Source organism: Mobula birostris, chromosome 16 (assembly GCF_030028105.1).
Source record: "Mobula birostris isolate sMobBir1 chromosome 16, sMobBir1.hap1, whole genome shotgun sequence".
Taxonomy (NCBI): domain Eukaryota; kingdom Metazoa; phylum Chordata; class Chondrichthyes; order Myliobatiformes; family Myliobatidae; genus Mobula; species Mobula birostris.
Genome location: NC_092385.1, coordinates 10,464,130 through 10,486,173, shown reverse-complemented (window position 1 = coordinate 10,486,173; position 22,044 = coordinate 10,464,130). Strand labels below are relative to the sequence as shown.

Sequence of the window (22,044 nt, the reverse complement as noted above, 5' to 3'; positions counted from 1 at the left end):
CGAAGCGGAGCTTTCTGCAATGAATGCAACGAAAACTAAATTGCGGAATAGACTGGACATAAGGAACCACCTTCGAGTATCGCTGTCTCCCACCACTCCTTGATAGGATCATATTGTTGCAGGAAAACAAGCCCAGGGCTCCCAATGATTCAGCGATATTGGTGTTTTGCGATTATTTTATATGTTCATACGAGGAAAATATGTGCTGTGTGTTTAATATCCAAACATTACTTAAAATGTTATGATGCTATTGACTTATAAGTGACTTATAATTCAGTGGTCCCCTACCTCCGGGCCGCGAAGAATGCAGCGGTGGCCGGAACGCACCCAGCAGATCTTTAAGAAAAAAGCCAAAATAAACAAGCTAATTAATTATGTGCCGCCCTGCGCGTAGATGTCAGCCCAGATCAGAGCCGATTGCTGATTATGCCGTCTCTGACCTGGGCCGACATTTACACGCCGGGCGGCACCTAATCAATTAGCTTGTTTATTTTGGCTTTTTTCTTAAAGATGTGCTGGGTGCGTTCTGGCCACCACTGTACCGCTGCATTCTTCGCGGCCCGGAGGTTTGGGACCACTGTTATAATTGACTTATCACTACATTCATGTGAGGAAAATATGTGCTGTGTGTTTAATATTAAATTCGTTAGATAAACCCCTTTAGAAACAAAATTGAGTAAATTAGCCACTTACAAGTGACTTATAGTTGACTTATCACCTATATTCCGGTTGCATTTAACATCCCCCCACCCCCGTCCGCAAGAATATTGTCAATATTAAATCGGTCCGTGATGCAAAAAAGGTTGGGGACCCCTGATTTAAACTAGCTGGCTAGCTGCCAAGGAGCTACGCTATTGATGTCCCACGTGATGAGGCCAAACTCCCTGTAGACTTGTTTAAAGTTGTAATAGAATAAACATGATAATATAAGCACATATTTTAATGTCACATTTGCTGCATATACCCAACTTGGTTTACAGATTAGACAAAATCACTAAACAAAGTATTACATACACCCTTGGAGATTGACGGGGGTGGGGGGGGGGATATGGGGTTGCGGGGGACGGGGAGCTACCTCCCTGAAATGAGTTTTTGCAGGGTGGGATGTCTGTTAAACGTTCCCACTACTCTCTGTAAAAAAAAACCTACCTCTGACATTCCACTGTACTTTCCTCTAATCACCTTAAATGCTAATTACTAATTTCTGTCCTGGGAAAAAGTCTCGAGCTATCAACTTGATCTATGTTTATCATCTTGTACATCTCCAATTTGCCCCATAGGCTCATGTACCTCCCAGAATCAAGATTCAACGATTCACTCGCACCTTTTCCACAACCACTCCCGCTCCCCTTCAGATCTATGATCGGTCCATCAACCTCATTATTCCTTTCCTTTTGCATTATTTATTTTGTAATTTTATGATTGTTCTTTCTATGCACTGTACTGCTGCTGCAAAACCACATATTTCACACCATATAAGCCAGTGATCTTAAATCTGTTTCTGATTTTGAGAAGAGAAAAGGGTAACGCCTAGCATTAGTTGCCGGAACCCGCGACGCTACGCCAGGTTTCCTGCCCGGACCGCTTCACGCACACACTGAATGCACCAGACTACCGGTGGAGAGGAATGACAAAACGAGCGGCGCGCAGAGAGCATAGAAGAAAATAAATTAGAAATGGAGGTTAAAACCCGGAACAACATAAACAATGAGGTGTGGAAGAGAGCTTCAATTCTCATTTGGGAAAGCCGAATACACGAACAACGAGCTGTCACTGTCTGATGCGCGCTGCCATTTTGCACCTTGGTGACGTCACGCATGAGGTGGTTTCCCGCGCTTTTAGGCTGGGCGGAGTGGGAATGAAGTTTGCCCTTGGCTCTGATGGAGGGGATCTGCTTTTAGTGCCTCCCAAATTGGATTTTAATCTGTTCTGATGAAATGGGAGATCAGTAAGGGTAAGAATAGGATGATTGGCAGATGACTGTGTGGCTGAGAATTTGCTGCAAAAGACTTGAGATTCAGATTTCTGGATCATTGGGATCTCGTCTGTGGACGGTATGACTTGTCCAAAAGGGAAGGGTTACGCCTGAACCCGAGGAGGAACCAGTTTCCTTGTGGGCAGGTTTGCTAGAGCTGTTGGGGTGGGTCTGAATTAATTTGGCACCGGAGTGACAGCTGAAGAAGGGGTGGTTGGTATACAAGCAGATGCAGTATGTATTGAGACTGTGAAGAAGGACAGCCAAAATTGCAGTCAGTGTGATGAGTTAAAGTGTAACATGGCAAAATCGAAATGGGTGCTGAATACAGGACCAGAGATGTTAGATTTAAATGCACACATAAAAAAGAAGATGATCTTGTAGTGCATTCAGAGATTGGTAGGTACGAATTGTGAGCATCACTGAGTCATAGCTGAAAGAAGATCATAGTTGGGAGCTTAACATCCAAGGACAGGCAGGTAGGCCAAAGGTTTGGGGTGGCTCTGTTAGTGAGAAAGGAAATCAAATCGTTAGGAAGAGGTGACATCGCATCTTAACATGTAGAATCATTGGGGTAGAATTAGGAACTGCAAGGGTGAAAAAAAAAGCTTGATGGGATTTATATACAGGCCAGTATACAGATCTGCTGACTGGCAGGAAGCAATGAGTGGGAATAAAGGAGGTGTTCTGCAGGGTCTGGGTTGAGACCACTTCTTTTCTCACAATCTGTCAGTGATGACAGAATCGATGGCTTGTGGCCAGGTTTGCAGATGGTACCAAGATAGGTGGAGTGGTAGGTAAAGTTGAGGAAAAGTAGGAAGGCTGCAGGACTTAAACATATTTGGAGAATAGGCAAGGAAGTGGCGGATGGAATATAGTTTAGGATATTGTGTGGTCATGGACTTTGGTAGAAGGAATAGAGGTGAAAACTTTTCCAAACAGATAGAAAATTCAAAAATATAAGTGCAAAGGGACTTGGGAGCCTTTGTGCAGAATTCCCTAAAGGGTAAATTGCAGGTCGAGTCAGTGGTAAGGGAGGCTCATTTAGAGACCATTATAATATAAGAACAAGAATATTATGCTGAAGCTCTAGAAGGCATTGGTCAGACTACACTTGGAGTATTGTGACCACTTTTGGACCTCTTATCTGAGAAATGGTATGCTGACTTTGGAGAGCATCCAGAGGAGGTTCAGATAATGATTCCAGGAATGAAAGGATGAACCTGAGAAGCGTTTGTGTCTGGGCCTGCACTCGCTGGAGTTTAGAAGAATGAGGGAGGATCTCATTGAAATCCCTCAAATATTGAAAGGCTAAGATATGGAATAGGGCAAGGCCTAAATATCCTAGAGAGGATGTTTCTTATTGTGTGGACACAACCTCAGAATAGAGGGACGTCCATTTAGAACAGAGGTTAAGAGAAATTTCTTTAGCCAGAGTGTGGTGAATCTGTGGAATTCATTGCCACATATGGCTGTGGAGGCCAAGTTATTAAGTATATTTAAAGTGGAGGTTGATAGGTTCTTGATTAGTCAGGGTGTCAAAAGTTATTGAGATAAGGCAGGAGAATGAGATTGAGAGGGATAATAAATCAGCCATGATGGAATGGCAGAGGAGACTCAATAGGCTGAGCGGTCTAATTCTGATCCTGTGTCTTATGGTCTTATAAAAGGCGGAAAGGCATTGGAAGCATGCCATTCAGCCTGTCTAGACTATGATAGCTCTGTGCTAGCACCTTAATTTCGTAAGGATAAATGTACTTGTGGTTGAGTGAGTGTAGCTGAGGTCCACTGGATTCACCTTTGGGTGGTTCTATGAGGATTAAGTACAGTGGACATGTTCTCAAGTTTAGAAGAAAATTATTTCATTCAAACAGTCAAAATTAGACAGAGTAGCCATTAAGTTGATGCTATTCTTGGCTGTGGGCTCCGGAACCAGCAGTCATTGCCTAAAAATAAGGAATCAGAATCAAATTTAATATTAACGGCATATTTTGTGAAATTTGTTAACTTTACAGCAGCAGTACAATGAAATACATGATAAATAAATATAAAATTATATTACTTATATAATAACAGGAATTCTGCAGATGCTGGAAATTCAAGCAACACACATCAAGGTTGCTGGTGAACGCAGCAGGCCAGGCAGCATCTCTAGGAAGAGGTACAGTTGACGTTTCAGGCCAGTCCTGACGAAGGGTCTCGGCCTGAAACGTCGACTGTACCTCTTCCTAGAGATGCTGCCTGGCCTGCTGCGTTCACCAGCAACCACGATGTGTGTTACTTATATAATAGTAAAGTTAAAATAAATAGTGTAAAATAACATAAAAAGGTGGCAAGGCAGTGTGTATGGATTCAATGTCCATTTAGAAACTGGATGGTAGAGGGGTAGAAGCTGTTCCTGAATCGCTGAGTGCGTGTCTTCAGGCTTCTGTACTTCCTGACGATAACAGTGTGAAGAGGGCATGTCCTAGCTGGTGGAGATCCTTAATGATGGGAGCCGCCTTCCTAAGGCACTGCTTCTTGAAGATGTCGTGGATATGATAGAGGCTGGTACCCTTGATGGAGCTGACTAATTTTACAAGTTTCTGCAACTTATTTCAATCTTGTAGCATCCCCTCCCCACCACCCATACCAGACGGTGATGCAGCCAGTCAGAATGCTCTCCAGGGTACATCTATAGAAGTTTGAGTGTTTTAGTTGACAAACTAAATCTCCCCAACCTTCTAATGATATATACCTACTGTCTTGCCTTCTTTATAGCTGCATCAGTATGTTGCATCCAGGTGAGGTCCTCAGAGATATTGACACCTAAAAACTTGAAGTTGCTCACTCTCTCCACTTCTGATCCCTCTATGAAGATTGGTTTGTGTTCCCTCATCTTATCCTTCCTGAAGTCTACAGTCAGCTCTTTGATCTTGCTGACATTGAGTGCAAGGTTGTTGCTGCGATACAAACTGGTATATCTTGCTTCTGTACGCCCTTTGATCACCATCTGAAATTCTGCCAACAATGGCGTTATCGTCAGCAAATTTATAGATGCTGTCTAAGCTATGCCTAACCACACAGTCATGGGTGTAGAGAGAGTAGAGCAGTGGGCTAAGCACACATCTTTCAGGAACGCCAGTGTTCATTTTCAGTGAGATGCAGGTGTTATTTCCAATCCACATAGATTATGATCTTCTAGTTAGGAAGGCAAGGATCCAGTTGCAGAAGGAGGTACATAGGCCCAGGTTCTGTAGCTTTTCGATCAGGACTGTAGGATTGAAGGTGTTAAATGCTGAGCTATAGTCAAGAAACAGCATCCTGACATAGGTATTTGCATTGTCAGTTGATCCAAAGCTGTGTGGACAGCCATTGATACCCTGTCTGCTGTAGACCTATTGTGGTGATAGGTAAATTGCAGTGGGCCCAAGTCCTTCCTGATTCTAGCCATGACCAACCTCTCAAAGCATTTAATTACCATAGATGTGAGCTGTACTGGACAATAGTCATTGAGGTAGCTCACGCGGCTCTTCTTGGGCACTGGTATGATTGTTATGCTTTTGAAGCAGGTGGGAACTTCTAACTAGCAGTGAGAGGTTGAAAATGTCTTTGAATACTCCCACCAGTTGGTTGACACAGGTTTTCAGAGCCTTACCAGGTACTCCATCAGGCCCTGCTGATGAGTCAGAGATCACAGAGACCTTTCGCCCACTTGAAAGACAACCTGACAACGGCTCATAGTCAGAGATCACAGAGTCATCAGATGCTGCAGGGATCCTCATAGCTGTGGTTTTATTCTCCTTTTCAAAGCGAGTGTAAAAGGCATTGAGCTCGTCTGATATGCATCTGACATTGCCTCTAACTTCTTGTGGAATTGTTTCTTGGCTCATGAAATATCCCTTCACAAGTCATATGTAGTTTTCTTCCACAGACCTGGATTGCCAAACTTAAATGCCACAGATCTAGTCCTCAGCGGACTACGAACCTATTGGTTCATCCACAGTTTTTGGTTTGGGAAGGTACTGTAAGTTTTTTTGTAAACACACACTAATCCACATGTGTTTTAATGAAGTCGGTGAGAACTCAGGCTCGAAGTCCACTGATTCAAAACAGTCCTATAAGTCCTGAGCCTCCCTGGTCCATACCTTCTTGGTCCTCACAACTGATGCTCCAGTCCGCAGTCTCTGCCTACACTCAGGGAGTAGAAAGACAGCCAGGTGATCAGATTTACCAAAGTGTAGGCGTGGAATAATATGGTAGGCACTCTTGAACTTAGTGTAACAGTGGTCTAGTGTGTTATTTCCTCTGGTACTATAGGTGATTAGTTGATAATTATTATTTAGTGACTTCATCAAGCTGGCCTGGTTAAAATCCCCAAAATGATGGGGAAGGCATCAGGATGACGCAGTTTCGTGCCTGTTGATTACCTTGCTCAGTTTGTCTGCTGCCTGTTTGACGTTAGTCTGAAGTGGCAAGTACACTGCAACCAAAAAGATCGCTGAAATCTCTCACAGCAGGTAAAATGGTCATCACTTAATTGCGAGGTATTCCAAGTCTTGATGAGCAATATTGAGACATCAGTGACACAGTAGTACACCACAAGGAATTGATCATGAGGCATACACCTCCACCTCTGCTTTTGAGACTCGGCCAACCTGTCTTGACGATGTATTGTGATCCCGTCTATTCAAATTTCTGCATTTGGCCCAGAGTGGGTTAAGATTCCATAAAACAAAGGATGCACATGTTCCTAATGTCTCTCTAATAACTGTACCCTAGCTCTGAGAGCATCAATTTTATTTGCCAGAGACTGCATGTTTACCAGCAAGGTAGTTGGCACTGGGAATTGAAAACTTCGTTTTTTTTTAAATGCTCTATTAGACCAGCACGTCAAAGATCCTTTTTTCACCAGCGGCTTCTTAAAGGGGCAGTGTATCCTCCACAGTTCAGTCTATTTCTGTTGGTTTTAAGCAGCAGTAGATCGTTCAATCATATTAGAACTTCACTGACTATACATATCATAGGGGCAGTTATGATTCTGTGCCGTAAAGAATACTTGATGTTTTCCATCATTTTCAATGAGAGCTGCCTTTAGGGTTGTCCATGTTTGTGACCATATACTACCCTGAAAGTTATTTTCTTGTGGGCATCGCAGTAAATAGAATGAATTTTAAAATACGCACTCAGCAAAGATGGACAAACAACCAATGTGCAGAAGACAACAAACTACAAATGATGGTCATCTGTCATGTCCGACGATGGTGGTCGTTCTGGTGCAACTCATTTGCTTTAGACCCAAAGGTAGCTGTGGAGTCTCCTTTAAGCAGAAAACTCATTCACAGTGAGGTTAAGGGAATTGCCCTGCAATTTTCTATCACACTTGGGCAGCCAACAGGTCTCCATGGCGCCACTCCCCAAAGGTGTCATGGGCTAGTCTTACCAAGGCACACCATCTAGTCCGGTCTTGTATGCACTGTTCTAGCTGTTTTGTAGTAAGTCCAGCATATGCAATGTTACCTTTCACACAGTCTTTGAATCTCCACCTTGGTTCTTCTTGCCCAGAGATAACTTGCCACATAGTAGACATTTGGGGATTCTGGAGTCCTCCATGCGTATGACGTGTCCTGTACATTGAAGCTCGGTTTTCAGGATCATGGCCTCTGCTCTGTAGCGAGCTTCCATGTTTATAACTTGGTCCTGCCAGTGGATGCCTGGGATCGACTTCAGGTTACAACTGTGGAAGGGTTGTAGTTGTCTGAGATGGACACATTCTAGTTGTCTTCTGTAAGCAGTCCGTATCTCACAGCCATAAAGGAGACATCTAACAATGACAGTTTTGTACACCTTGAGCTTTGTGGGTAAACAAACATGGTGCTGGTTCAACATGCTTTAATGCAGGTGGCCAAGGTTCTGCTGGCTTTGCAAATCCTGGCATTGATCTCCTTGTCCAGGGAGCCGTCACTTGACACAATGCTGCCGAGGTACCTGAATTCATTTACCATATTCAATTTTGTTCCCTCGATTTTTATTCTCCCCCCCCCCCGAGGTTGGATGGAACCCTCAACCAGATGTCATGGGTTAAGCGTGAAAGGTAAAAAGTTTAAGGGGAGTATGCGGGGAAACTTTTTCACTCAGAGGGCCGTGTGAGTGGCATGAGCTGCGAGTGCGAGCTCGATTTCAACGTCTAAGCTATGATTGGATAGTTACATGGAGGGTAAAGGTCGATGGGAGTTGGTTTTAGATGGGGACGAAGGGCCTGTTTCTGTGCTGTACTTTCCACGATTCTATGGTGACGTAAAGAGGAGTAACACAGATCCAGGAGCAGAGTGAAACAGGACTTCCATTTTACCAAGCTGATGGTGAAGCCAAAGAATCGAGAAGCTTCTGCAAAGCTGTTGACAATGAGTTGGAGACTCTGTATGTGCCATCATGGCACAGTCATCAGCATAAAGCACCCAAGGACGAAGATGACTGAGAAGCTCATCTTGGCATTGAGATACCGCAGGTGAAAAGACGTATTCCAGATACACTCCCAATTCAAAGTCCCTGACAGCATGCATGTAAAGGATAGGTGAAAAGCACAGGGCCCAACACATACCCTTGCTTCACACTGTTTGAAATGTTGAATGGCTATGAAGCTTCTCCATTTGACAGGACGAGGCTAGCTAATATGTTGTCATGAAAGAGGCGAATGAGGTTGACATGTGCAAGGGTATCTCAGCTTCAACAATACCGTCCACAATGCTTTGGTTAGATCTATGAAAGCGGCAGTAAGTTCAAATTTTGTTCTATGCACTTTTCCTGAACCTGACAAATGGCAAAAATCATGTCGATAATGCTGCGACCCGAGCAAAAGCCATACTGTCTCAGGAAGGTTCTCTTCTGGTATGCTGGTGTGCTGGTGATTAGATGATTACAGTCGAGAACCTTCCTGGCAACGGACAAGAGGGAGATGCCTCAGTAGGTACCGCGATCAGCTTTGCTTCCCTTGCTTTTGAAGAATAGGATGGTCATGGCATCTTTGAAGTCTTTAGGCATCTCTTCTTCCCAGATGCTCATAAGAATACTGTGGAAGGTTGTAATTACTGACTTGAAGATCCCAGTGCTCTGTGTAATTGTGCTCAATGGTGGAGAGGGCTTTGCCCATGATGGTCTGGGCTGTATCCACTACATTTTGTAGGCTTTTCCAATTAAGGACTGGTTCAGGACAGAATTTCTGTACCCAAGAGGGTAGCGAGCCTTTGAAAGTCTACCCAGAGACTGTGGAAGTGCAGTTGCATAGTACATTCAAGAGAGACTTTTAGAAAGTAATGGATTTGATAGATCTGTGTCTATGCAAGAACATGGTGCTGAGATGAATCTGTCATGATGTTATTGAGTGCTGGAACATTAGGAACATAATGGCCTCCTAGTGTTTATACCCTATATCGGAGCTCCACTGTCAGTCTTGACCTGAATTATTGTTAAGTCCTCTCTCCCTATAGATGCTGCTTGACCTGCTGAGTTCCTCCAGCAGTTTCATTCTTGCTCCAGATTCCAGCATCTGCAGTCCCTCATGTCTCCCTCTGACTTGAAATACCTTCTGAAGTGGCCAAGCAATCTGCTTTCTTTAGGCTTATTAAAGAGAGGCAATTGATGCTGGTCTTGTTGGTGATACCTATATTCAAGTATATCACTAAGCCTCTATCCCAAAGTCTCTCATCTCTGAAATCATTAAAAAAAAATAAAGATCACATCAGTCTATAATTCTGTTGACTGGTGAAGCAGGTTAGAGGGTCTGAATAATCTGCCCTTGCACTTGACCAGATCAGTTACTACTCACAGGACTTGGCCACTGTCACTTTGTCATTGTCTTCCAGGAGACGATGGCTTCCATGCCATCGGCTGCCTTCAGAACAGATATCAGTCAGGGCACTGAAACCCTCCATTGGAGTGGGAGTGGTGGGATTTTATGTGGTAAATCAAAGGAGTCAGTGCATTAGGGAGTTTATAAAATGTTTCTACAGTAAATCCTTTAATTTTTTTTGCAACTATTCATTGCACAGATGACTGGAGGCCAACTTATTGAGTATATTTAAAGAAAAAGGTTGATAGGTTTTTGATTAGTAAGGGCTTCAGAGGTTATGGAGAGAAGCCCGGGAGAAAATAAATCAGCCATGATTGAATAGTGGAGCAAATTTGATGGGCCAAATGGAGTAATTCTGCTCCTTTGTCTTATGATCTTGTGTTCTTTTGTTTTTCAGAACTCCATCCAAGGTGGCAATGAAGTAAGAAGTTCCAGGAGCACTGCATGTTAAAACTTAATTCAGGGTCCTCACCCAAAGTGCCAAGAGCAGCATAATTAACCGTTCAAGAAAACTTGCATTAAAATGACTCTGATTTAAAATACCGTGTGGAAATAACAAAGAAGATGTTTAGGATGAGAAGTAGCTACATAGGCTGGAAAGTTCTCACTGGACACCACCTTTGCTTGGCTTCACGTACCAGAGTATGGTCACTTCACCCTGGCCAAAGTGACCACGTCAGCTGCTTTTCAGCCGCCTTCTCCAGGAGTTGTTGCAGTTCTGTGCCTGCAACAGGAGCTGACTGTGTGACTTACTGGCAGCAGATATTTGAACAGAGGGCGATATCAGAGCCCTTGCTCTCAGCTGAGCACATCGTTTCCCATGTGCTTGGAGGAAAAACTGTTAAGTATTATGAAATTCAAGTGGGGAGTTTTGGAGTCTTAGACTCATAGTGCACTACAGCACAGAAACAGGCCCTTCAGCCCATCTAGTTTATGTCAAGCTATTCTTCTGCCTAGTCCCATTGACCTGCATCTGGACCATAGCCCTCCCATCCCTGTACCTATCCAAATTTCCACATCCGCAACCACCACTTCCTCTGGTAGATCCTTCCACACTCACATCATCCTCTGAGTGAAGAAGTTCCCCCTCAGGTTCCCCTTAAACATTTCACCAATAACCTTTAGTTCTAGTGTCATCCAACCTCAGTGGAAAAAAGCCTGCTTTTATTTGCTCTATCTATACCCCTCATAATCATGTATACCTCTATCAAATCTCCCCTCATTCTCCTACATTCCAAGGAGTAGTCCTAATCTATTCAACCTTTCCCTATAACACAGGTCCTCAATTCCCAGCAAAATCTGCGTAAATCTTCTCTGTATTTTTTCAATCTTATTATCTTTCCTGTAGGTTAGGCTAACTTAAAGTGAAGACACGAGAGGGATCTGTGGGAGGGAAATGGACAGTCCACGTTTCAGTACAAAACCCTATATCTGGTCTCTGTGCCTTCACAATCCCAAAGATAGAAAACTCATACATCCCAAAGACCTGATTGAATGAGCTAGGATTTTATTCCCTGGAGTGTAGGAGAATGAGGGGAGATTTGATAGAGGTGTACAAAGTTACGAGGGGTATAAATTTTTCCACTGAGGTTGGGTGGGATTGGAACTAGAGGTCATGGGTTAAGGGTGAAAGGTGAATTGTTTAAGGGGAACATGAGGAGGAACTTTTTCACTGGGAGGATGGTGAGAATGTGGAACGAGCTGCCAGCGGAAGTGGTGGATGCAGGTTCAATTTCAATGTGTAAGAGAAATTTGGATAAGTACATGGATGGGAGGGATATGGAGGGCTGCGGCTGGGTGCAGGATGATGGGACGAGGCAGCGTAATGGTCTGGCACAGACTTAATGGGCAGAAGGGCTTGTGTCTGGTGTAGTCTATGACTAAAGTGCAAGGGTCATGACTGGATCGATTGAAAGTTTGAGACTTCACCTTTATTGTGTAAGAGGTTCTAAGGTCTTACTAACTTGCTCTGGATTACAGCATCTGGAGTACAATGTGGGACAATATGAACTAGTGCAGTAAGGAAGAAAGAATTTTAGAAGTTAATGTTTTCATTGAAGAAATACTACAGAAAGATTCAGCTTAAGAGCATTTGGTAGTCTTCATTTACAGAACACAAAAATGACATGGATGCAGCAGGTAATTGGGAAGGATGATAGAAGGCTTTCTGCACTACATTGATGACTGCTTCATGCACTCATGCTCAGCTCATCAATTTCATCTCCAACTTCCACCCTGCTTTAAATTCACTTGTTCCATTTCTGACACCTCGTTCCCTTTTCTTGATGGCTCTGTCTTAATCTCTGGAGACAAACTGTCTACTGACAGCTTTTGTAAACCTAATGATTCCCACATCCATCTTGACTATACCCCTTCCCACCCAGTCTCCTGTAAAAATGCTGTTGCCTTTTCTCAGTTTCTTTTTTCCTCTCCACTACATCTGCTTCCAGGAGGAGGCTTCTCTTTCCAGGACATTAGAGATGATGTCCTTCTTAAAAGAATGGGGTTTCCCTTCCTCCACCATTGACGCTATCCTCAACTGCATCTCCTCCATTTCCCGGACATCCGTGCTCACCCCATCTTCCCGCCACCTTGACAGGGATAGAGTACTTCTTGTCTTCACGTACGACCCCATGAGCCTCCACATCCAACATATCATTCTCTGTAACTTCTGCCTTTTTGAAGATCCTATCACCAAACGTGTCTTTCTCTCCCCCCCCCACACACACACACATTCTGCTTTCCACAGGGATCACTCCCTCCGTAATTCCCTTGTCCATTTGTCCCTCTCCACTAATCTCCCTCCTGGCACATTTCTCTGCAAGCGACAGAAATTGTATACCTACCCATTCACCTCCTCCCTCACCTCCATTTAGGGCCCCAGACAGTCCTTCCAGGTTAGGCCACATTTCACCTGAAAATCTGTTGGGGTCATCTGTTGTACCTGACACTCCTAATGCTGCCTCCTCTATATTAGTGAGACCTGATGTAAGTTGGGGGACCACTTTGTCAAGCATCACCTCTCCATCGACATAAAGAGAGTTCCCCAGTGGACAACCAATTTCCCATTCCTGTTCTGACATGCCAGTCCATTGCCTCTTCTGGCACGATGAGGACACTCTCAGGGTGGAGGAGCAACACCTCATATTCCATCTAGGTGGCCTCCAACCTGATGCCATGAACATTGATTTCTCCTTCTGGTAGTTTTGTTTCTTTTCCCCTCCCCTTCCTTCCTCTATTTTGGCCTCTTATCTCTTCTACTCAACAGAATGAGAGGGGATCTTATAGAAACATACAGAATTTTGAAAGGGGTAGATAAAATAGAAGTAAGAAAGTTGTTTCCATTGGTAGGTGAGACGAGAACTAGGCGACATTGCCTCAAAATTCAGGGGAGAAGATTTAGGACGGAGATGAGGAGAAATTGTTTTTCTCAGAGAGTGGTGAATCTGGAATTCTCTGCCCAGGGAAGCAGTTGAGGCTTCTTCACTAAATATAATTAAGAAACAGTTAGGTAGGTTTTTACATATTAAGGGTTATGGGTAAAAGGCAGATAGATGGAGCTGAGTTTACGGACAGATCAGCCATGATCTTATTGAATGGCGGAGCAGGCTCGATGGGCCGGATGGCCTACTCCTGCTCCTATTTCTTAAGTTCTTACTCTCCTGCCTATCAGATCCCCCTGGTGCCCCTCCTTCCCTTTTCCTCATGGTCCACTCTTCTCTCCTCTCCTCTCATTCCTTCTTCTCCAGCCTTTTTGCATTCCCACCCACCTGGCTTCACCTATCACCTAGCTTGTCCTGCTTGCCTTCCATCCCCCTGCTGTCCTTTTTAATCTGGCATCTTTCTCTATCATTTTGTAGGTATTGCTCTGGATTTCCAGCATCTGCAGAATCTCTTGTGTTTACGAGGCTGTTAGAACACTTGTTACGTAATCTCAGAATAAGGGGATTTAGGCTCATTTGGGCTTGAGGTGATGAAATCGTAATTCTCTCACATTTCTTGCTCCAGAAAGCTGCAGAGGATGAACTCTTGAAAATATTCAAAGCAGACAAAGATAGATTTACACGCAGGAAGGGAATGAAGTAGGTCAGGAAAGTGCACTTGAGGGAGGCTGTGATTGTATTGAATGGTGAGCAGGCCTATAAGCAACATAGCCTATGTCATGGGCTATATGGCTTCTGATGTATGTCTTGGGTATGACCTACACCTATTCCAAATCAAAGCAACTCACACAAAATGCTGGAGTAGCTCAGCAGGCCAGGCAGCACCGATGGGGAAAAAGTGCATTTGGGGTTTCAGGGCAAGACCCTTTGGTCAAACATCGACTGTATTTTTTTTCCATAGATGCTGCCTGGCCTGCTGAGTTCCTCCAACATTTCATGTGATGCTATCTTGAGATTCATTTTCTCGCAGGAATTTGCTGGAAAATCAAGGAATACGATAGAATTTATGAAAAACTATACAAAGACTGACAACCAATGTGCAAAAGCAGACAAATAAATAGATCGATAGATAGATAGATAATACAAAGAACATGAGTTGCTCACTGGTAATGATGGTTCTTTGAGAGTCAGCATGAGTCATAAGGCTTCCTGTGTGATACTGCTCTTTGTCCCTGTACATTCACTGCTATAAGCTCGTAAACTCTCTCCACTACAGTTTGTTTTTGTTACAAGTGAGTAACAGCACAGTGAATGAATGCAGCGGCAACAGTCACACTTTTTACTGAATGTCCTTCCCCCTTCTCCTTGCAGGTTCACAGCCTTGGAGCGGAGGCCCTGATTAACCCACTCACTGCAGAGCAGAAGCAGACAATCTGGGATTTGTGTTCCAAGCGCCTGCAACAGTGCGAGAATTAAATATATTTCCATATATCCTTCCTTTCCCTTCTGAAATTTTGAAAATATTTCAGTTTGCTTAAACTCAAGTACAGAATCACAGTCAGCTTTAATGCCACTGACATTAGTCGTGAAATCTGATATTTTGTGGCAGCGGTACAGTGCAGGCATAACAAATTGCTTCGAGTTACCATTGTGCAAAAGAAGAATGCGAGTAGTGTTCATGGACTTCAGAAAAGTTCAAAGTAAAATTTATTCTTAGAGTACATACATCTCACCACATACACCCGAGAGATTCTTCTTCTGCGGGCATACTTAGCAAAACTATAGAACAGTAATTAAACAGGATCTGTAAACTGAACAAACTGCAAATGCAGATAGTAAATAACTAATGAGAAATAACAATACGACAGAGTCCTTAAATGAATATAGTTATCTCCTTTTGTCCAAGAGCCTGATGGTTGAAGGCTGGTAACTGTCCTTGAACCTGGTGGTGTGAGTCCTGAGGCGTTTGTATCTTCTACCTCATGGTAGCAGCTAGGGAGAAAACCATTGCCTGGGTGATGAGATCTTTGATGATGGGTGCTGCTTTTCTATGACAGCGTTTCATGTTGATGTGCTCAATGGATGGGAGGATTTTACCCGTGATGTACTGGGCTGAATCCACTACCTTTTGTAGGATTTCCCACTTGAATTTGAAATTTGATGGCAGAGGGTAAGAAACAATGAGTGTAAGCCAAACACCGCACATCGTCAAAAACATACCATCCCCACTGTGAAGCACGGTGGTGGCTGCAGCAGCCCCTGGAAGGCTTGTGAAGGTAGAGAGTAAAATGAATGCACCAAAATGCTGCTAAGTCCTGGAGGAAAACCTGATGGAGTTTGCAAGAGAACTGCATCTTGGGAGATTTATTTTCCAGCAAGACAATGACCCCAATCATAAAGCCAAAGCCACACAGGAATGGCTTAAAAACAACAAAGTTAATGCCCTGGACCTCAATCCAATTGAGAATTTGTGGCTGGACTTGAAAAGAACTTCACTCATGAGTCCCATGTGATCTGACAGAGCTTGAGCAGCTTTGTGAAGAATGGGGGAAAATTGCAGTGTTCAGATGTGCAAAGCTGATACAGATCTATCCACACAACTCAAAGCTGTAATTGCTGCCAAAGATGCATCTGCTAAATAATGACTTGAAGGGGGTAGTAATAATGCCATTAATTATTTTGTGTTTACTAATTGTAATAAATTTAAACCAATTTGTAGAAATTTGTTTTCACTTTGACACAAAAGAGTCTTTTCTGTTGATCAGTGTCAAAAAAGCCAAATTAAATCCACTGTGATCAGTATTGCAAAACAATAAAACATGAAAACTTCAAAGAGGTGAATACTTTTTATACACACTGTACCTACTGTAATTCATGGTTTCATGTTTTTTCTATTATTATGTGTTGCATTGTACTGCTGCTACAAAGACAACAAATTTCACAACATATGCTGGTCATATTAAACCTGATTCTGATCTTGGTCAACATGAGTGAATTGGGTTGAAATGGCTTTTCCATGCTGCATTACTCTCTGAACCTTTGCTTTTTATTGTTGCTCAATACTTGTCAAATTCCATTTGAAAATCCTGATTGACCATGTTTCCTTCATCCTTAGAAGTGGTGAGCTCTGAGTTTCTGTGCTGTACTGCTCTGTGACTTTGACTTTATAAATGTTTTTTCAGCTTGAGTGATTTTGTTCCTTTTTGTCTTCTAGCATGCCTGTGCAATATGTGATTGAGGAATGGGACTTCTGCGGTCTAACGCTGAAAGTAAAGCCTCCAGTCTTTATTCCCAGACCAGAAACCGAGGTAAATTCAAACACAAGTTCCATTTCAACGCTGAATAAATCTAATGAAGTACTCTTGTGTTCCAAGTATTACATAACTGAGGTTGACGTGTTTTGCAGGTGAATTAAGAACATCAAGAATGAAGTATTGCTGTTAGTGCCGTAGGATCTTTTTATAACACCAACAGATTAATGAGAACATAGAACAGTATACCACAGTGCAGACCCTTCAGCTTGACCTTTTAACCTACTCCGAGATCAATTTAACCCTTCCCTCCCACATAGCCCTCCATTTTTCTTTCATCCTTGTTCCTATCTTAAGAGTCTCTTAAATGTTCCTAATGCACATGTTTTAACCACCACCCTAGGAGTGTATTGCACGCACCTACCATACAGTGTTTAAAAAAAAACTGCCTCTGACAACCTCGTATACTTTCCTCCCAACACCTTAAAGTTATGTACCCTTGAATTAGCCCATTCTGCCCTGAGGAAAAAGTCTCTGGCTGTCCACTCATTCCATGCCGCATTTTGTATACCTCTATAGCTCGCTTTCCACCTATGACTGCGTGGCGAAGCACAGCTCCAATGTCATATTCAAGTTTGTGGATGGCACCACTGTTGTGGGTCGAATCGAAGGTGGGGATGAATCAGCATACAGGAGGGAATTTGAAAGTTTGACTGAGTTGTGTCATAACAGCAACCTCTCATTCAATGTCAACAAGACCGAGGGACTGATTATAGACTTCAGGAGAGGGAAACCAGAGCTCCGTGAGCTAGTCCTCATCGGAGGATTAGAGTTGGAGAAGATTAGCAACTTAAAATTCCTGGGTTTTACTATTTCAGAGGACCTGTACTGGACCCTGCAAGTAAGTGCAATTGCGAAGAAAGCATGGCAGCACCTCTACTTCCTTAAGAGTCTGCAGAGATTCAGCATGACACCTAAAACTTTGACAAACTTCTATAGATGTGTAGTGGCGAGTGTATTGACTGGCTGCATGACCTGATATGGGAACACCAATATCAGAAATGACAGAAAATCCTACAAAAGGTAGTGGATTCGGCCCAGTACGGCTAAAGCCCTCCCAACCATTGAGCACATCTACGTGAAACACAGTCATAGGAAAGCAGTATACGTCATCAGAGATCCCCACCACCCAGGGTTATGTTCCCTTCTCGCTGCTAGAGGCCTCAGGATTTGCACCACCAGATTCAAGAACAGTTATTACCCCTCAACCGTCAGGCTCAAGGGGATGACTATACACACTTGCCCCATCATTGAAATGTTCCTACAACCAGTAATCTCACCTTAAGAATTTTTTATCTTGTTATTTTTCTGTTCTAGTTATTTCTTGCTATTTATTTATATTTGCATTTTCACAGTTTGATGTATTGTACACTCTGTTTGATCTTTCATTGATCCTGTTACAATTACTATTCTGTAGATTTGCTGAGAATGCCCACAGGAAAATGAATCTCAGGGTTGTATATAATGACATGTATTTACTTTGAACTTAGAACATGACCAATATCCCTCCATTCCCTGCATATTCTTGTGCCTACTTAATGGCCTCTGAAATGACATTGTCATATTTGCCTCCACCACTATCACTGGCGGTTCTAGGTACCAACTATCCTCTGTATAAACAAAAACTTACCCTGCACATCTCCTTTAAACATTCCCCTCACAGCTTAAATACATGTGCTCCAGTACTTGATATTTCTACCCTGGGGAACATGATTCTGATTGTCTCTCCTATATGTGCCTCTCCTAATATCATAGACCTCTATCAAGTCTTTATTCAGCCTCTTACACACCAGAGAAAACAATCCATGTTTGTTCAGCCTCTCCTTGCAGCTCATTCCCTTTAAACCAGGCACCATTCTGCTAAATCTCTTCTGTACCAAAGCTACCACATCTTTCCTGTAGTGGGGCAACCAGAATTGCACGCGTAAACACAAGATTCTGCCGATGCTGTAAATCTAGAGTTATATACACACAAAATGGAGAAACTCAGCAGGTCAGGCAGCATCTACAGAGAAGAATAGAGTCAACGTTTCAGGCCAAGACCCAGCTGCAAGGTTAGAAAGAAGGCCTTGCCATTTTGAAGAGCCACTTTTAATCTCAAATTACCCCTTCTTTTCAAGTACTCCTGAAGTTCAGTCCTGTTGTAATTGAAGAAGTTGGGCTTTCAACATGCACACAATAATGCCCCTCAAGCAGCATTGTGAAATTGATCAAACAACTTGATTGAGAATCTCCCGATCTACGGAGACTGAGATCACAGACATAGTTGCTTGCACCAGATTTTAAAAGTGAGTACAGCCTGTTAGGACTTCCTGTGGAGACACAGAAAAACACATGGATGAAAGAAAAATGGAGGGCATTGGACATAATAAGAGGCATTGACAGAGTGAACAACCAGCGTCATTTTCCCAGGGTCGAAATGGCTAATACGAGAGGGCATAATTTTAAGATGCTTGGAGGAAAGTATAGGGGGGAGGTCAGAGGTTAGTTGTTTACACAGAGAGTGATGTGTGCGTGGAATTCATTGCCAGGGGTGGTGGTAGAAGATGCGTTAGGAACACTTAAGAGACTCTTTAGATAGGCACAAGGATGAGAGAAAAATGGAAGCCTATGTGGGAGGGAAGGGTTAAATTGATCTTGGAGTTGGTTAAAGGGTCGACACAACATCTTGGGCAGAAAGGTCTGTACTGTACTATGCTCTATGAGGGATAAATTTTTGGACAGGAATTTACTGAAAGCTCTTCTGCTTTTCTTCAAAAGAGTCATGTGTGTTTTACTATGTGGAGCAGATGAGGCCTCGACTAAAAGATAGGACATCTCTCAGCATTTTCCCAGTGCAACAGTGGAGTGTTAACCTGAATTTTTGACTTTGCCTTCAATCTTGACACAGATAAATATTGAGTGTAAACCTGGATGATAGGTATAGGAGTTGCAGCTTAAATTGAAATGGCTTAAGGTTTCACATACTGTCCGTACACTTTGATATTTTGTTGAAGTACAATATCATAATAACATTTTTGTGCAACCTGGAATCATTTAATTCTGTCTCCAGTGTGTCCTGCACTAACCTTAGTATCCAGTAGATGGCTGAATTGGTACAGTTACAAGTTACAGACACAAGAGGCTGAAGGTAAACTTTAGCTTTACACTCAGTGGCCACTTTAATATGTGCAGGAGAGGAACCCGGTGTGGTTTTCTGTTACTGTAGCCCATCCACTTCGATGTTCAACGTTTTTTGCATTTAGAGATATTATTCCTGCACGCCACTGTCGCAATGCATGGATATCTGTGTTACTGTAACCCTCCCGTCAGTTTGAACCAGTCTAGCCATTGGCCTCTGACCATTCTCATTAACAAAGTGTTTTCACCCACAGAACTTCTGCTTGCTTGATGTATTTCTTTTCTGCCCCATTCTCTGTAAACTGTAGAGAGTGTTGTGCATGGAAATCCCAGGAGATCAACAGTTCTTGAGATATTCAAACCATCCCGTCTTGCACTGACAATACCACGGTCAGCATCACTTAGGTCATATTTCTTCCTCATTCTGATTTTTGGTCTGAACATACTAACCCTGTCTGCATGCTTTTATGCATTAAGTTGCCACATGATTGGCTGATTAGATATTTGCATTAACCAGCGGGGGTACCTAACAAAGTGGCTGTTAAGCGTATTTGTCATATGTACATCGAAATGCATCGTTTGCGTCAGCGATCAACATAATCTAGGATGTGCTGGGGACTGCCAGCAAATGTCATCAAGCTTCTGGTGCCAGCATAGCATACCCACAACATACTAACGCTAACTTTGGGAGGGATGAAATGGGAGCATGTGGGGGAGTCGCACAGTCATGGGGAAAACATACAGAATACAAAACAGCGGTGGGAATTGATCTGGGGTGTGAGCACTTTAAGAGCATTTTACTAACCGCCTCCCTAGCGGACCGCTTAACTGATGTAGGTACGATGGTCTTCATCAGCCGGGGCATTGATTATAGAAGTTGGGATGTTATGTTGCAGTTGTTCAAGTTGCTGGTGAGGCCATATTTGGAGTATTGTTCCATTTTGGTCACCCTGCTATAGGAAACACGTTATTACATTCGAAGGAGTGCAGAAGAGTTTTACGAGGACGTTGCATGACCTAAGGTACTGAGTTATGGAGCGAGAGGTCGTGTTGGGTCCACTACTTTTCACATTTTCTGTTAAAGATGTGGATGACGGAATTGATGGCTTTGTAGCCAGGTTTGAGGATAATACAAAGATAGGTGGAGGGGCAGGTAATGTTGAGGAAGTTGAAGTCTGCAGAAGGACTTGAACAGGTCAGGAAAATGGGTAAAGAAGTTGCAGATGGAATACAGTGTAGGGAAGTGCATGGTCATGGTAGAAAGAAAGACTAGGAAAAAATAGGGTAAACAATTTTTTAAAATGGAGAGCAAATTCAGAAGTCAGAGGTGCAAAGGAACTTTGGAGCCTTAGTGCAGGATTCCCTAAAGGTTGACTTAAAGGTTCAGTCTTTTGTAAGGAAGACAAATGTAATGTTAATATTCACTTCATGAGGACTAGAATGTAAAAGTAAGTACGTAATGCTGAGGCTTTATAAGGCACTGGTCTGACCATATTTGAAGTATTTTGAGCAGTTTTGGGCCCCTTATCTGAGAAAAGATTTGCTGGCATTGGAGAGGGTCCAGAGGTGGTTTAAGAGAATGACTCAGGAGTATAAGGGTTAATGAATGTAAGAGGAGCATTTGATGGCTCTGGGCCTGTAAGCACTGGAGTTTTGAAGAATGAGGGAGATCTCATTGAAACCTATTGAGTATTGAAGGGCCTGGATAGTGTGAGCGTAGAGAGGATGTTTCCTATAATGGATGAGTCTAGGATTAGAGGTCACAGTGTGAGAACTTCTCTTTAGAGCAGATAAAAGTAGGAATTTCTTTAGGCAGAGGGTGGTGAATCTGTGGAATTCATTGCCACAGACGGCAGTGGAGTCAAGTCATTGGGCATATTTAAAATGATCTATTTGAAGGTATATTTAAGAAGATTGATAGGTTCTTGTTTAGTAAGGGTGTTAATAGTTAGAGAAGTCAGGAGAATAGGGTTGAGAGAAAAAATAAACCAGACATGATCGAATGGTGCAACAGACTCGATGGGCCAAATTGCCTCATTTTGCTGCTATATCTTATGGTTTTATGGTCTAATTTATAGTTACCATGAACAAAAATACAACAAGGAATAGATCATAATTTTGCGAGAGGGTACATATCGTCAGGAAACATATAAAAGAGGTGCAGGAGTAAGACATTCTGTGCTCTGAACTTGCTCTGCTGTTCAATAATCTCATGCTTTATCCAATCTTGGGTTCAACAAGGTAACAATATATCTGAACTCTCCTATGTTTAATACCCGCAGCCCAATTTCAAAGAAGTGCAGTAAGGTGATCACTGATCTTGATCAATATTTACCCCTCAAACAAAATCACAGCTTTAGAAGAAGATTGTATTTTTCAGGAGTCTAGTGTCTGCAGGGCAACTGTTGCGTCACACCACAGAGTCTA

The 22,044-nt window shown here is 42.9% G+C and overlaps 1 protein-coding gene across 11 annotated transcripts in view; it reads left to right on the top strand.

Annotated features, from left to right (window-relative positions):
* The first annotated feature begins 1,610 nt into the window (after nucleotides 1–1,610).
* hemk1 (HemK methyltransferase family member 1) overlaps nucleotides 1,611–22,044 on the top strand; it is a 201,545-nt gene continuing 181,111 nt past the window's right edge. For 8 of the 11 annotated variants that reach the window (XR_011889357.1, XR_011889353.1, XR_011889356.1 and 5 more), the window contains exons 1-4: nucleotides 1,850–1,954; nucleotides 10,201–10,643; nucleotides 14,558–14,649; nucleotides 16,401–16,494. Coding sequence is in view for 5 of the 11 variants with exons in the window: in XM_072280297.1 (XP_072136398.1) it covers nucleotides 10,368–10,643; nucleotides 14,558–14,649; nucleotides 16,401–16,494 (462 nt within the window). In the remaining 6 variants the exon portion in view is untranslated. The other 3 variants (XR_011889354.1, XR_011889355.1, XR_011889358.1) reach the window with 3 other exon arrangements.